Here is a 15,914-nt window from a genome sequence, read left to right on the forward strand (position 1 = left end):
ATTTCCTGTTGCAAGGATCTGAACATTTTCCTTTGAAACTTCAGTCACCGATTTCAGTTTCTGGCTTTTTATTGACAACTTGTGATCATGCAACAATTTCAGCCCGTTCTTTTGAATGACCTTGGCCCTTCACCTATTGTGGGAACTGTTTATATCCTCACTTCACAGTTACTTCATGTCCTAGGTTTCTCCACGTGTGTAATGCTTCAGTGAAAATCTTAGAAATGGTTTACTGTGAAAGATCTACAAGGCCAAAAAAAAAAAAAAAAAAAAAAAAAAGCGTTACAGTGTAGATGACGGGTTTACAGTTACAGCACAGTGCGGGAGTATTACAGTTAGGTATGGTGAAAACATGATAAACAGCATTAATAAGCATTTTATGGCCTCCTATTTGTAACTAAAGTCGGTGAGGTGTGAAGAGAACTTCCTGTGTACAGCTCTGCCCCTAAAGAGGAACATTAAGTCTCTGGTGCAGATATGGATAAATATAGTGTGTTTTCTACGCTCAGGGCTGACAGCTTAACTAATAATAAATGTCTTAGATAGGACAATAGATTATTGTCGTCTGGTTGCAATTTTACTCTAATTTGTTCTTGATGTTAAAGGAATGCTCCAATGTTTTGGGCAAAATAGTCTTTTTCTGACATACCCAGACTGAAACAAGATGTTTGATACCATTTTCAGCTCTGTACGTCCACTGGTTCAGTTTCTATGGGTTGCATTTCTTGTTAGCTTAGCATAATGACTTGACATCTATGGGGGTCATTAGCCTATCAAAATAAATAAATAAGCCTTACAGCAACTCCGAAGCTGCTGTAGTACATTTCAAATACATGTCTTGGAATACATGTAAAAAATAATCAAAAAAGGAGAGTGGTTTTAGGAGAAGTGAATTTGTGCCAGATCTACCTATTCCTTCAGCGGTGCAAGGATCACTGCAGATGTGGACCTAGGCTAACAACTTCCATAGACTTCAAGTCTTTATGCTAAGTTAACACAAAATAAGAACTGAACCACTAGACGTACAGAGATGAAAGTGGTATCCAACATCTTGTCTCAGTCTGGGTAAGTCAGAGAAAGTGCATTATGTCTAAAACGTTGGAACATTCCTGTAATGCATCTGCAGTGTTAGGAAGGTGACTTTTGAAATGTAATCAAAATCAAAGTAATGTAACTTAATATATTTGATTATTTTTATAACAAAATTGTTGGTAAACAAGCTGGTATACCAGCTTTACACTGTCAGTCATGTTAGAACCCCTTTTCTGATTTCAGAAGGAAAATATTCTTATCTGACAACATGGCCACTCGCCTTGACGCGGTCGGCTGGTTGCAGGTGTCGGGGACTGGTTGCTTAGCGCAACGTGCAGTGATTTTATTGGCAGACGAGAGGCGATGCAAATTCAAATGAGTAAGTGAATCAAAAACAATGCTCAAAATGTGAGCGCATACTGCCAAATGAATGGAGCCTGTCTAGACATAGAATACCGCCTACCCTTGATGGTGGTGCGCTCAAATTTGCCCCAAAGGATTGACTGACCCATGTTGTCCAGAAACCTGCGAAAAGAAGGCATTCCTGCACGGTGAAAAGATGCAAATCAGCAGAATGCATGTTATATTCTACATATAAGCTTTGAAAAGAATATAGAATCAGCCTCACTGGCCTCTGTTGCGTTGTATGTTGGAGTTATTGATCGATACTCTCTCAGCACTCACACTAAGACCTGTGATGGCTTATCAGTGACCAGGCTGTTTGCAGAGCTCATTTATGACCAGCTTTTGATACCTGAAAGTTCATGCTAATTATATTTTGTTTTACTAGGGAATCAAACTAAAACATGGTAATATGTAAGAGCAAAGGTCTGCTGCAATCTAACATACTTGTGTTAGGACCCGATTCTTTTGTTGAATGCCCAAGGACAGACCGGAGTCAATCTTCAGCTCTCAGATATAATATTTATTTGGTCACATGTAAAGCAAAGCAGCGCTGGTCTCAGTGTGACAGAGCTCTCGCAGGATCTCAGTCAGAATGAGTGTCGATATCAGGAAATGATACACATTTATGTTCTTGGGCTTGGGCCTGCCCCGTACATAGGTTGGACTTTAAACACAACCGAGAATAATTGGCCAGTTACCGGACATGGACAGGCCAACCACTGTCCATGCCTTGATCTCGGAATGTGTGATGCTATGTGTATCTATGTTGATTGGGCGTGTATCTAATGCAATAGACCTAACAAATAAGATAGAGAAAATATGTCTGGTTCCAGCTTTGTTTACCTTCTGCTAACAGTCAAGCTGTTCTGAATAGTACAAGAAGCATTGAACTTGAACATACATTGGATACTGCAAGAGACATGAACTATAAGGCCAATTATAACACTTGCCAGAATAGATCAGACAGTTGAGGTGGGAACTGTGGCGTCCGGGCAGAGACAACACAGAGAGACAGATGAAACTGGAATCATTCAGTGTTTGAACAGTGGAGGTCATGACACGTGCCGCCACATTGTGTACAAGGACATGTTGTCAGGACTATCCTAATCCACTTTTTGGTGAGACATTTAGCTTTACATGGTTAGGGTTAGGGTTATGCATGGGTTATACATGCATCCTTTTTTGAACAAATATTATTTTGGTACTTTAAAAAAAATGTAATCTTATCTGGGGCATCAGCCCACAAACCTGCAGCAAGTGGTCTCAGCGCTACACCGCCCTCACAACAGCCACTGAGGGCACACAGGCAGCGTAACATTATGACTGGTTTTCCTTAGAAACCTCAAATTAAATGTAATGCCATACATAATATATTAATACGCAAGCCTACTACTGTTTGGAATTGTTTAAAAATTGTATTCCGCATCCAAGAAAAGGTGAGAGAGAGATGGTTGTGTCTGGTGTGTAGTGGATGTTCATTTCTGAGATGTTTTCAGTGTAAGAATATATTTGCATGTTATGATGATATTATGATGCTTAACAGGTAACATGGTGGTTTATCAGTGATACATTTTGCTTCCACTGAAATACTGAATATGAAAATGAAAGCGGAAAAAAAAGAAGATGAGGAACTTCGCTGGAAAATTAAAGATTGTATCTGAGCATTAAGGCAAACTGAGTAAAACCTGTAGCCCCACCTGCCCTTCGAGCTCGATGAAAAATGTCACATTTCGTTCTTTGAAAGCAGAACAATATCCTGTTCCTGGATCAACACGACAGACCACGGTTTACATTTCATGCTCTGAGTCACTTCCAGATTCATTTTCAGTAATATTAGGGCTTACAGTAAACGTCAATTTAATTCAAGCAGCCTAATTAGTGTGCATTGTGCATTTATGTTTTTTTTTTTATTATCATTATTTATGGCCTGCAACATTGTAACTTCCACTTGAAGCAGGAGCTGCAGCCCCACATCACACCTCTCTATTTGTAGAAAGAAGAAGTGGAGAGTCTCTGCACAGGACAAACTGATGAATACGGTTGAGCGCGTTAACTGCATCATCTATCTCTGTCAGTGTGTGTGTGTGTGTGTGTGTGTGTGTGTGTGTGTGTGTGTGTGTGTGTGTGTGTGTGTGTGTGTGTGTGCGCGCGCCCGTGCGTGTGTGTGGACTCCTGGAAGCCATGCATCCAAATCACAGTCAAATGTAAGTCACCAGTTTTTGTCGTTGCAGGTTTTTCCATCTCCGCCGGTGTACCAGCAGCATTACTCACTGTGACGGCGCAGCGGCGTCACTCAGCTGTCATGCGGCCTGAAAACACCGCTGTCTTCCTCACTTCGTCTCAGTCACTCTAAGTCACAGGAGCGATGCTTGACCGCGGACCTCAGCTTGGTTTTCTTTAGACCCAAAATGTTTCTCCGACGCAACTCATCTCCACTTGTGACACTTGGTAAGTCTTTAGATTTTTTTTTTTTTTTTTTTTTTTTTTTTTTTTTTTGTACGTGTGTGCGTCGGGTTACTTTATCTGGTTTCATTTGCTGTTGAATGATTTTCTGAAACATTGTCAGCTACTTGGAGAAACTTTCCTAATGAGATGCGTATGTAAATGACAAGTTAAATAGGCCTAAGCGCTGTGTCGGGTGTTTGCTGTGTAACTGTGTGTGTCAGGTCTTAAATCGTAAATCTGTTTTTTCCCTGCCGGGACTCATTTAAATTAATTTATATATTTTTTATTTTTTATTTTTTTATTTTTTTAGACTGTGAATTAAATTTGAATTTGAACATCAGAAATTTGCTCACATGTTCTTACATTGGATGCATATTATGATTCTCAGCAATTTCATATTCTGATTAATGCAAGATGGAATTTCAGAAAGCAAGCAAACAAATGGCAGGCAGATCAAGGCAGATTTCTTTTCTCCTGCATGACTCCGCTAAAGTCATATTTTCTGCTCATGTTCAAGGTCTGATCAGTGTTTTCTGCACCTCCCTCCCCTCTCTTGTCAAAGCATCCTCAGGTAAGCTCGTCTTAAAAGTCGGACCTTTTGACCTTTTGACTCCTGCGTCTCATGTTAAATGTTAGCAGGCATTCTCCATTCCCCTCCTGCTGTTACACATTTTAAACTGTATTCCAGCGGTGACTACAATAAAGCTGAGAGTTAGTTTCCTGTCTACCAGCCAGGATGAACACTAAGATCACATCTTGAATTTCTGCAGTAAGACAAAGTGTTCTTAGAGAAGTTGTTGTTGTTGTTGTTGTTGTTGTTGTTTGTCATTTCCTGAATACGTTGAGTGAACATTTCACACTGATGTAATTGTGTGACAGTTGTTGAAGTGAACTGCAGGTCGATGAACACCTCCTCCATGCATGCGCACTGCGGGGTTTACCCAGGTAATGACAATGAATCTGAGTCATGCTGAGTTGAATCATTTATATCTGATCATACAAGAGATTAAAATGTAAGTCAAAGAGCAACACAGTTTTGGTACATCTTGATAACTTTTTTTTTTTTCTTACTCATTTTGCCACCCTAACTTTCAGATGGAGTCCATGATTTAGATTGCTTTGGTAAACATAAAACATATGGGAGTGTAAAACAGTGGCAATGTAAGTGGGCACCAGGCAGCCACACATCAAACAAGACGTACACACTCATCATACAACAGCCGTAAGTAATATTACATTATTCCTCTTTTTAATGTACACCTGCCACTATCAAGTCCGCTACCAGTAACTGTTTGGTTTCATCATTTATTTGAAAAAAAAAAAAAAAAAAGAATCAAATGACATTTAGTAAACAACATGACATAAGTGTGCATTTAAATTAGTTATAAAAAGTTTGCGAATATTTACTATTTGGTACAGCATGTCCTCCACTGGCTGTAATTACAGCTTGCAATCTGTAGCATCAATTCTACAAGTTTTTGAGATTCCACATTATTCCAGCGGGCATTCACAGCACAGCGTGTGTTGTGATGTTACGGTGTGCTCCAATTTTTCCCTTCACGAATGTTCATAAAGATGCTCAGTGGAGCTGTGGCCTGTTGGCTGTGAAGGGAAGGCCATACAAGTCAGCGCCGCTTTCCCCTGGACTTCAGATGTTTTCTACACAGCTTACGGCTAGTAGGGGTGGCATGCATCTGCTCAACAGAGTGCTGCTTCTCTTTGATTGATGTGCAGTTGATTCACACACTATGGAAAAAAAGTGAAAAATCCCCACACTTGAATATTTCCACCACTGTAAGTTTGATGCGTTGTGGCACTAACCTTTCATGTGGTTCCCACTTTGATTCACCAGTGCAGCCTTTTGAAGCCCATATGCCAAATGTTTGGCCTTGTCTTTGAATAAGTGGTATGCTGCTACCTCTCTTTAAGCCCACAGCTCTTGCCAGTCATACTCCGTTTGCCTGGTCTTGCTTTGAACAAAATAATTTAGTTTGTGAGATTTTTCTCCCTGTGTGTTGTACTACCCCCATAGAAACTTTCAGATTAGCTGCAGTTTGGTGCTAAAGGATTAATTTTCAGCACTCAGAAGACAACAACTATTTAAGGGCTATTTAAGGACTCCGAGTGCCACTATAGAGAGATGGTGGAGCAGTTTGCAGAGCCGTGTGAGGAAATCCGCTTGTGGATAAATATGAACAAGACTAAGAAAATGAAAATCAAATTCAGAACAAAAACCTTACCACCGCTCAGGATACTTTCCCAGGCTATTGAGCCAATAGAAGAATACAAATATAGACAAGATAATTGGAAAGTGAAGCAAAGGCCTATAGTTTAATGACAATAATGAGACTTTTCAACAGTTCTCTCTTTGAATGTATTCCGTTTTACTGCATGGTATTCATCACTAGCAGTTACTAATAGTGCCAAAATCAATAATTAGTCACCACAGCTACCAGAATTCAGTTAAACACCATCCCCTCTATCCGTAATTCCTGAACCAGTATGAACTCCTACCATCCGGTTGCAGGTACAGAATTCCAAAACATGCCAGCAAATCATGCATACCATACAGTATCTCCTCAATAAATCACAACTGTAAGTTTACCACCTGTTGTCTAGTGCATGAGTTATGTAGTCTATGAATTTTTGTCAGTTAAATGTGCTGGGTGACTTTGAATTCCCACCACGTCAACAGGAAACGAATTGGAAGTGGTTTATTGTATGATGGAGAACTGAGATGATGTAATGAGGGTCCAGAGGGAAGTTTGAGGGGTGAGGGATGAAGGGTCGAGGGTTAGGGGATGAAGAGATGGAGGGGGAAAGTTAAAGGGACAATGGAAGGAAAAGGTGGAGGAGTACAATGACTGGCTGATGTGATGAGGCTGGGAAACAAATTCCAAAATCGAAAGTGAGAGAAAGAGGTGAGGAACCGATTAAGGCGTGCCTAAATTCTTTTTCGGCGGAAACACTTTCGAGGCGTCAACTTAAGAAACAAATGGTATCTGTTTTCAAAAGAGCAAAAACAACATGCTTTCTATTAGCAGCATGCATGTTCTCATATTTGAATGAGATATAAGGTGTGACAACAATTAAAAAAAGGGTAACACTTTACAGTAACAGGTAATAAACATTAAGTAACAGTTAACTAACTGTTAACTAATGTGTCTAAGAATCATGTACTAATGCTGTTCATGCTAAGGTATTAATTCATATGTTATTTAAGGGTTATTGTAGATATTATTAACACTAGTAAATGCTATAATAATCATTAACTAACAGTTAATTAACCATTACTGCATTAACTAACGTTAACTAACGTTAATTGTTGTACTCTTATTGTAAAGTGTTACCAAAAAAGTCTATTTCAATATCATATGCTCATTTCTCAAAGATACAAAAAGCTTGAATTGTATAAATCTGATAATAATGTTTTTGATTATGAACATCAACCGGGTAAAAAAATTGCTTTTGATAAATGATGAAAACACACAGCTCTTGGTGGTCGACCCCGCTATGTGCCTGATACATCCCATGTAGCTCAGCAGCCTTCAGTGATTTTGATAAGAGGGCAACAGCTTACTGAGGTTTATTCTGTCACTATTCAGCCATTAATCATGTCTTTCTCCCAGACATGTGACTCTTTATAGCAGCAAAAATCGCTGTGTAATGTACGACAACATATCAAGAACGTCACATTCCAAGTTCACCGTGTCTGAGAAAAAAAACATGACAGCCTATGTTGTTGAAAAGAGCGACCTGAGGAACTGCACCAAGGCATTTTTCACAGCTTTACCAAATAATACAGGTAAGCTCTCCAGGATGCAGATTCATTTCATTTCATTTCATTTTACTGGTTGCACACTACCGTAGTGTTGGTTACTTTTTCCCATTTCAGTGCGATGTGGTCCTCCAGTATACGTGTCCTTTAGTCGTCATTCAAGAAAACTAGAAGTGACTGTGAGCTGGCCACAGGTGGACCAGAGGTTCATCAACAAATACAATCTGATGTACAAAGCCTCAGACAGCCTTTCACGGGACAATGTCAGTATCAAACACCCACACATGCAAAAAGAACACGGATGAATTTACATGAGCTTTGTGTTCCATATTTGCAACTTAAGGTATTTCTTACAAAGCAAAGGCATATCTAATATCTAGTCCAAGCTCTGAGCAGGCATCTGCTGATTTCCATGTTTGCAGGTTGTGGTGCAATCCCGAGACAAAGCACGGTGCACAGTGGACGGTCTCAACTCCTCACTGGCCTACCAGGTGCAGATACAGTGCGACAATAACAGCTGCCCACAGTGTCCATGGAGTGACAGCTACACCGTCCAGCCAGGTCCGTTTCACCTCTGCCTTGCTGTTCACACTCTGAATAATGTGTTTTAATCAGATTCAATACATATCAGTCAGGTGGAAACTAATACCACATTTATCATAGAACAAACGACCACTAATTCCAGATTCTGCCTACTTTTATTCCAATATATGGTTAGAGGACAGATAGATAGATACACAAATTAAAACAAAATAGACAGTGTTAAACATTAAAAATAGATGAATTACATCTTGTTACATAGTGCAGTCTGTGGTTAGGGTTTAGAGTAAAAAAGGTAAAGCCTACATCACTAAAGCATAGTAACTGCATGAAGAAATACTACAATGCAGTGAAAAATATTAACCCTTTGGCACATAGCGGTCACTGCAGTGGACAGCTGTTAAAAGTCATTTTCTCCTAAATGCAATGGTTTCTATGGTGGAATTGCATATCAGCTATTAGAATGCTCTCTGCTGCTCCCCTACATTGATGTTTATGCAGAGACTGTCAGTTCTTGTTGCAGAAAACATATTAATACTAGTATCATGACATGGTAATACCAGTCCTGCATCCTTAAAGAAGTGTTCATGCCCTAAGAAGAGTAAAAACACATAAGAAAAAAATCTTGACTCAGGCTTTCATAATTCATGCATCAAAAGGTTAATGTATATACTCCATATTTTACAATATCCCTTGGAGTTTGAATATTGAAATAATAAAATAGACAATAGAATTGATATAATTGTTGCTTTTTTTTCTCTAACTGAATAAGCAAGATGTCTAACTGAGGTCTCTTTCAGAGCTGACAGCACAGCCCGTCGTTCTCAACGTGGAAGACACTGACGTTGCTCAGAGAAAAGGGTGCCGACTGGTGGTTATAACGTGGAAGGTTAATTCATTTCGTTTACCTCTTCTGGAACACCTCACAGTAACGTGAATAAAGCATGTGTTAATACTTCAACTAACGTATGAATCACGAGGCGTTAGGGCATATGCTAATGATTAAATGATGAACAATGAATGACTATACATGTCACTGATGAGTTACAGGCACATGGCCCGCCAAAATAAAGCCATGACACACACACAACTCAAGCACACATCCTCAAATGACAGAGTCATGGTATTAATTGACACTAACAGTTCATAAGGAATATTAGTTGTTACCTCAAGTGATTCTTGATCATTTAATCATTTATATATGCCTGAATTCATCATGATTCATACATTAAAGTATTAACATATGCTTAATTTAATGATTATTGTACAGCGCTTTCATGACATCTTCTCAACATATTCATTCAACAAGCTGTACACAGAAGATGCAACATGTTTTATGGAGCTGGAGGTGCTGGCTGATATGTTTGGCAAGTTGTTGGTTTTGAAACCAGCAACTAAACAACTAAAACAAGTATCCCGCTCACTAGTTTCCAGAAGAGGAGCAGGCCGAAGGCTACAACGTGACCGTGGAGAAGGCCTCAGGAGAGGTCCCGGATGAGTGGATGACAACCACTCGGCCTCAGATCAGCCTGGTCCTGTCCTATTCAGGCTATCATGTCAGCATCAGAGCCTTCAACAGGGCCAGCACGTCCCCAGCACTAACACAGACCGTCCCACCACGGGAGGACATGGCTGGTGAGTACCTACTGGCAGAGATACAGGGTTATAAGAGCAGGTAAAGAAAGTGATATCAAACTAATTTAACTGTTTTATCTCCACGGACACAGGAGCTGGGAAGCTTAATGTGTCACTGATCAACGCTACATCTCTTACTGTTTTTTGGAAAGATGATCTAATCCAACACTACTGCTGCTTTTCTGTGGAGTGGAGCAGGACAAACCACAAAGCCGCTTACATGTCATTTTTTGAGAATGCAAACAACTATAAGAGCATATCCCTTAAAAACGGTATGTAACTATTGTGTGTATATTCCAGTAAAGTTAAAGGCAGAGTGAGGAGGAATCGAGGGTTGTGGTTTGTGAACACAACATTCAACACACCAACACACTCCTAGTGGTTCATAAGTGATGATTGAGAGGCACATTTTTTTTATGAGTCATACATTGTTTGTATGACTGGCTGTTCATGTGTCTGTTCACATAACCAGGTCCTCTGGAGCCTTACCAGAGATACAGCATCTCTCTCCACACCAGGACAAACAAAGAGACGTGCAACATGATGCACACCAATGGCAGTGAGAGCACCTATGGAAGTGCCCAGTTCTATTTTATTGAAGGATGTAAGTCAAGAGGCCCTCGACCTGCAACTCATCTCAGTGTTTGGTTTGGCAGCTTTATTGGAACAATGATCAACAATGCAACTCATAATCAGGGGCGCCGTATATGGGGGGAAAGTTAGGACAATTCCAAGGGCCCTTGCCTGACAGGGGCCCCAAAAAATAGGTAAAAACTAATATAAAATTATTAAACCATCATTGAGCGCATATAAAAGTAAATAAATAGAAAAAGTATTTATTTATTTTTTTATTCCAATGAATAAGCCAGTACCTCCTGTCTGCTCATCACTATGTGCTTCGCCACTCGTGAAGCAGCGTAACTTCCTGTTGTTGTGTTCCTCAAGCCCCTGTCAGCGCTCCCGCCAACATCAGCGCCTGCAACGTGACGCTGAACTCAATGGTGCTACAGTGGTTGCCCATCCCAGAGGAGGACCTCAGAGGCTTTCTAATGGGCTACATAATCCACTACACCGAGTACCACCACAGGGAAACAGAGAAAAGTAAGTAGGATCGACTCTTGTTATTTCTTGTCACTTGTATTCTTCATGCATTAAAAATGACAGTTTCGATTTTAAAACCCAGGCAACAGTGTACAAACGAATCTCAAAGCATGTTATTCTCATGTGGGACATTTGTTTCACGCCTGTTTCTGCACCTCGACTGCGGTGTGACAGCCACCGTATTCTCAGGGGATCTCCCATGATATTTTCACCGCTTTCATCAATCCCTTGAGATTTGCGACTCTTAAAACAGAAGTGTGTGCCTCCCAAAATAGTGGCGCCTGAACTGTCACTCTCATTTTGCAGATGTTACAGTGAGTCCAGACTCAAACAGCCACGAGTTGGTGGATTTGAAAAGCGGGACGGCATTCCTGGTCGAGATATCGGCTTTCACGCGAGCTGGAGTCGGAGTGCGCAGCACAGCGAGCCTCTTTAAAACCAATTCTCAAGGTTTACATATTCATTCAACAACCACTGTAACCATTTATTCACTAACCATTCCCAAAAGTGACACGCTATACAGTCAAGATCCTTTGGGCTTCACAAGTGTTTTTTTTTTATATTACTTACATAGAAAGCCAATGACACTGCCTTACCTTCTGTAGATCTCTTCACCAATATTAAATTCATTTTTTTTTCTTCCTTAGGTGATCATACTCTGGTCGGCATTATTATAGGATTTACTGTTGTGACTGCTCTGCTGATACTTATATGTCCATTGTTAAAAAGGTACAGTACATTAGTCACTGTTACATGCAGCTTGATCAAGACATCACTACTTGTAAATTTGTGTTGAAATAAAAGGATGAACTGGATGAATTTTGCCTTATCCTCAAGTCCTATAATAAACTGTCTACCTGAAATGCTGTGGGGGGAACAAACTGCACCCTGTTCCCACATGTATAAATATATGTGTCCATCAGTGCAACGATATCTAGCATATTTTATTTTACCTGATAAACTATCCATGGTGAAACTGCAAATCCCTCCAGGGACATTCTGAAACTGATAGTAACTGAACACAAATTCAGTATAACCTTGCAAATTTGCCCACATTGCAGACTATTGCTAGTCTAATTTCGGTGTGACTTGTGCAGATTTGCTTAAAATACCACGGAGGTGGGTGAAGGCTGAATGTCACAGATCACCAAACAATTCTGTTTTGTTTTTTCAGGGCAAAAGTTGTTATTTGGCCGAGCATACCCAACCCGAGGAACAGCAATGCAATGCAGAAAATAGAAGTGCCCTTTGAGCTGGTAGGTACCTGTTGTCGTCATAACTGCAGGCCTATGCTAGATACTAACAGTTTTAGCATTGAAATGATTCCTGCACACAGTTCAATCGCACATACATAAAATATTTCCACTGCTACAAAACATTTTTACACATGCAGATCATATTTGTAGACAAAACTTTTTTTTTTCACACACGCAAAATATTTCTGCAGGTACAAAACTTTTTTTAAACACAATCACAACCTTAAACTTGTGAAGGCAAAAAAAAAAAAAAAAACCCAAACATGTTCACACATTCAGATACTTGCATGCATTTTTCTCACATGCATACAAAAGGTGATAACTGCAGGCTAAGAAATTGTGAACAGCATTTCACATGCGCAAAATATGAATGAGTCTGTATTGACTCCATACACGGCCATGCCAATAGCTGAGTTAGGCATTATTTTGTGTCATTGTAAGACTGGAGGATTTTAGCGGGCTCCTGTCACAGCAGTGCATGTCACTGTGCTTATTTCACTCAGGAACTGCTAGAGCTCACCACCCAGAAGTCAGAGGAGTGGGACACAGAAAGTCTTCACATTGTCGAGAGAGCACCTGAAAGCACCCGCGCTGACTCAGCACCACCCATCATGCCGTATGTCTTCCGGGACACAGAGGCTGACGAGAATTCAGAATCGGAGCTGCTGCAGCCAGACGAGCCTTTCGACTGGACGGAAACAGACATAAACAGTGTAGCCGGCCTCTTACCTGGTGTTACTGTGGCCACGTTCGTGGAGCCAATACGGCAGGACTTCCCATGTGCACCGCTCCCTTTTCCAAGTGGTTATACAACCATGGAAATGTTTCAGCAGGGGATGTCTCATAGCATCTCAGAGGATACGACAGCAGCTGCTCCAGCCGCGGCGCTCCAGCCAGAGGACACCGACGTCACCGTGAAAACACCAGGACTGGACTATACACGACAATTTAGCAGCGAGAGCAACAACGGCTCCGTTTTTTTGGTAAAATAATGCTGTACAGTTCATGAAGACCAAAGCCCAGAGGAACAATACACACATGACTGTTCTCTGTGAATGAATGTGAATGTTTGGCTCCCTTGACTGCTGTGCTGCTCCTGAACTTCCAGCATCAGAAGTACCTCCAAGAAAGTGGATCACGAGGGGCTGACAAGCACAGCTTTGTTATTTTTCCCCAACAGGATTTTATAGCAGATAGCGAGAATGAATGAGTGGCAGTACTATGTGGACGGTATCTGCTGATGTTTTAACTGAATGCTGTCATCAAAGAAATGTCATTTGAAATGACATTTCATCAAAGTTCCCACCTTGATGATATGTCATTTGAAATGACATCCACTTACAAGCTGCAGGGAAATGTTCAAGTATGTAGAGCACACTTGAATGAAGGAGGGGAGCAAATTATACTGAAAGTCAACGGTTAGATGCAGGTGAAGTCCCTGAAGCCACTTTCACATCAACCACAGGGTCAAGTGGCCCCCTGTTGTGGACTGTATCTGTACATCTGCACTACTTGGCCTGTCTGATCTGCACCAATGCACATGACCTCAACACATTTCTGTTCCAACCTGTGCACTGGCAAGCACACGTTCCTGGATATGTTTCTGTGCTTCTTAATTTCATTTGTAATTTGATGCTGCAAGTAGCTAATAATCAATGCTTACAGACCTCTGAATGGCTTGGTGAGCACGTCAACAATGTCAAGTCTCACTGACCAGAGGCCTGTACCATAAAGCTTAGCAAGCTAACTTCAGGTTTAACCCTGGGTTTTCTGTACCATAAAGATGGTTTACTTTTTTTCGGGGTATGTTGCCATGGTAACATACACTGAACACCTAACCTGCTACGGAGCCGGTTATGTTCAGGATAAGAGCTCAGCAGGTAGAAAAGCCCCACCTACTGACCAATCAGTTCTCTTGGAAAATGGCCCATTTGATGAGAACCCAGTGGATCGAGGTGCAAGGTTAGGCTGAGTATTTTTTTTTCCCTTTCTTCTTCTTCTTATATAAAATTAATACATTTTACTTAGACTTCTTATTTTAATTCTGTTTGTTTTTCTCACATTTTTTCATGTTTGAAGAGATTTTTTTTTTGTTTTTTTTTTACTCATGACTCTACACCGTCCAACCAAAAATTGATGATGTAATGATTTTTAAAAATATTTTTGAAAATAAATGAGGGGAATTTAATTCAGAGGGTTAAATAAAAGCCTGATTAAATACACGCCAGCCTCTGGGCTCCTTTAGGTTTCCATTAGTTTGCTCATATTTAGTATTTAGGGTGTCTGCCCTGAAAAGTCCACATGAGAGTTGATGCCAAATGTTCTACCGTTTTTAAGTGACAGTGAAATAATATTTTAACCCGCAGAATAAACACGAGGAGTCAGATGGTTTATAAAATGAAATATCAAAATCAGTTGAATCAAAGTGACGATTCTGACAAAACTCAAATTGAGGGCAGACCTCCATCAAGGGTCGACCCTCACTGTTAGAGAGGGCCAGTTCCTCTGCAGGAGTGTATGGCTGAGTGGGAGACACATTACTTTATCGAACACACAAATGTTACTGTAGTCAGATCTACTCGTGCTGTCATGGTGGGGAATTATTATAATCCCACTAATTTACGCATTGACGCATTAAGATTAAGATTATTGTCTGCTTCTCTGTCGTAAAGTATGCGGCTCGGATGGATTTTTCCATGTCTGCGATTGGTTGTATGCAGCAAACAGCGCCCTTTTTATGTGAGCACGCACACATCTAGATTGGAAAAGCCTGGGTTGAATTAGCGAGTTGATAACCAGCTTTATGGTACCGAAAATCTGGATTGCAGATGTCTGGTTAAGTGAAGCCAGAAAACTAAGAGAAACCCCGGGTATGTTAATCCAGCTTTATGGTAGAGGCCCCAGATCTTAATCCGTTTGAGCACAGACAGGAGATTGCGGAGCGGGACTCACCGAGTTGGCTTTCAGTGTCTTATTTTTACAGCCTTTAATTACAGTTAAAAGCTTGAAAGGGTTTCAGAACGCCCACATTATTAAACAATGAAAATGACATCCTCCAATTGTGGACGCTCAGTAGGAAACAGGAAAACACCCACAAAAACCACATTAAGAAAAAGAAACTAGAAGGTAGCCTTAGGAAGGTCATCACAAAGACTGATCTTTATTCCAGGGCAGTCAGACGTGCACTTGGAGGGATGTAAGCTACTGATGATTTAGTCGACAAACCGTATTAAAAAAGAAACTGACTCACTCTCAGTAACTGTGCACAGCTACGGCTGAACAAAAAGTGAAAGCTCAATGAGGTCCATATCTCTGCAAGAACAGGATATGCCAGCTCCACACTCAATATTCATCAAAAATTAATGATGCTCACCGCCAGCATGCCTGCTTTGGGCCAAGCAGTGTGACGAGTTAATCAGTTCTTTCTTCTTCTTTCAGTTCTTTCTTTTCACAAAGTACTAATCTGCTCATAACTTCTTGACATATCCTGCAAACAAACAAACGTGGGGCAAAACAGAAAAACATAACCCCCTTCGCAACTCCGCTGGCAGAGGTAATAAAAAGGATTCTCAACTGGGATTTAAAGACATCAAGAGATGTTGCTTTGATAATCACAACAGAGACTGAAAAAAACTGTGATCTGCAGATTTACTGTTTGACATGTAGCCATTGTCTTGTGGTTTGACGGTATGCGGTGCTATTTATGGTAAAATAAGATGAGG

At 40.6% G+C, this 15,914-nt stretch overlaps 1 protein-coding gene across 1 annotated transcript; it reads left to right on the plus strand.

Moving 5' to 3' along the window:
- Nucleotides 1-3,750: 3,750 nt before the first annotated feature.
- Nucleotides 3,751-13,985, plus strand: LOC115368599 (interleukin-31 receptor subunit alpha). The gene is made up of 16 exons (XM_030064785.1): nucleotides 3,751-3,885; nucleotides 4,400-4,453; nucleotides 4,762-4,827; nucleotides 4,978-5,104; nucleotides 7,530-7,687; nucleotides 7,778-7,923; nucleotides 8,083-8,221; nucleotides 9,001-9,089; nucleotides 9,628-9,835; nucleotides 9,922-10,107; nucleotides 10,308-10,439; nucleotides 10,781-10,936; nucleotides 11,243-11,386; nucleotides 11,584-11,665; nucleotides 12,111-12,192; nucleotides 12,696-13,985. Exons 1-16 carry the CDS (start codon nucleotides 3,846-3,848, stop codon nucleotides 13,182-13,184), a joined length of 2,298 nt encoding a protein of 765 aa, XP_029920645.1. The 5' UTR covers nucleotides 3,751-3,845; the 3' UTR covers nucleotides 13,185-13,985.
- The last annotated feature ends 1,929 nt before the right edge of the window (nucleotides 13,986-15,914 follow it).

Source organism: Myripristis murdjan, chromosome 12 (assembly GCF_902150065.1).
Source record: "Myripristis murdjan chromosome 12, fMyrMur1.1, whole genome shotgun sequence".
Taxonomy (NCBI): domain Eukaryota; kingdom Metazoa; phylum Chordata; class Actinopteri; order Holocentriformes; family Holocentridae; genus Myripristis; species Myripristis murdjan.